The sequence below is a fragment of the Wallemia mellicola genome (assembly GCF_000263375.1).
Source record: "Wallemia mellicola CBS 633.66 unplaced genomic scaffold WALSEscaffold_42, whole genome shotgun sequence".
In the NCBI taxonomy this organism is placed as follows: domain Eukaryota; kingdom Fungi; phylum Basidiomycota; class Wallemiomycetes; order Wallemiales; family Wallemiaceae; genus Wallemia; species Wallemia mellicola.
In genome coordinates, this window is record NW_006531999.1 from 1 (window position 1) to 879 (window position 879).

Below are 879 nucleotides of genomic sequence, written 5' to 3' on the forward strand. Positions count from 1 at the left end.
CAAGGGAACCCCCTGGAGACTCGAACTGAGGCCTTCAAATGGAAATTTTCTCCTTCAATTTCGAAGCTTTCCTGCCTTCAAAAAACTCAAATTCGCAAATCCCCGTCAATTCTTGCAACACCCATGATTACCTTCAAAAATGTACAATCAGCTGGTATTTCAAACAAATGGCAAGTCACTTCATGGATTACTAGCAAAGTTAATCACCAGCCATCTCCATAACTAGATCCACTCTTGGTGTGTCAGATAGCATTTTCACCATACAACACACCACCAACCAATAAATCAATTTAGCAGACGGGAACGGTTAAAGATCCATCTATACACAAATCCCAACAACTTTTATGTCTGCTTTATAGTTTATTATCTTTTATGATCAAACACCTCGCAAGTGGTAACGCTCATAAAGACACAACCACATGAGAAGAGTTTGACAAAGTCAAACAAATCGATAGAACAAAGGCTGAACCTCAGCAGATCGTAGCAACAAGGCTACTCTACTGCTTACAGTACCCCGTTCCAATTCAAGTCGTCTGCAAGAGATTCACCCCCGCAATACATCATTTATCATTCGTAGTCAATACATTCAATTCTTTCCAATCAAATGCACAAAACTACCTAATATAGCTCACGAGCATAAGCCCTATTTTAGCATATCTATCTATTGCGGGACCAACGTCATCGTTTCTGGCACAGATTCTGGCTTAGAGGCGTTCAGCCATTATCTAGCGGATGATAGCTTCGCAGCATTGCCCGATCGGACAGCTGCAAATACCAATTATCCGAACGAACGGTTCCTCTCGTACTAAGTTCGATTACCATTACGATAACTTTCCATCAGTAGGGTAAAACTAACCTGTCTCACGACGGTCTAAACCC

General features: G+C 41.5%; 1 protein-coding gene across 1 annotated transcript; it reads left to right on the top strand.

Annotated features, from left to right (window-relative positions):
* Positions 1–443: 443 nt before the first annotated feature.
* WALSEDRAFT_49590 (hypothetical protein) lies at positions 444–879 on the top strand (the record flags this gene model as incomplete). Its single annotated transcript, XM_006960829.1, has 1 exon — positions 444–879. A coding segment is annotated over one exon (184 nt), but the record flags the coding sequence as incomplete, so codon positions are not given.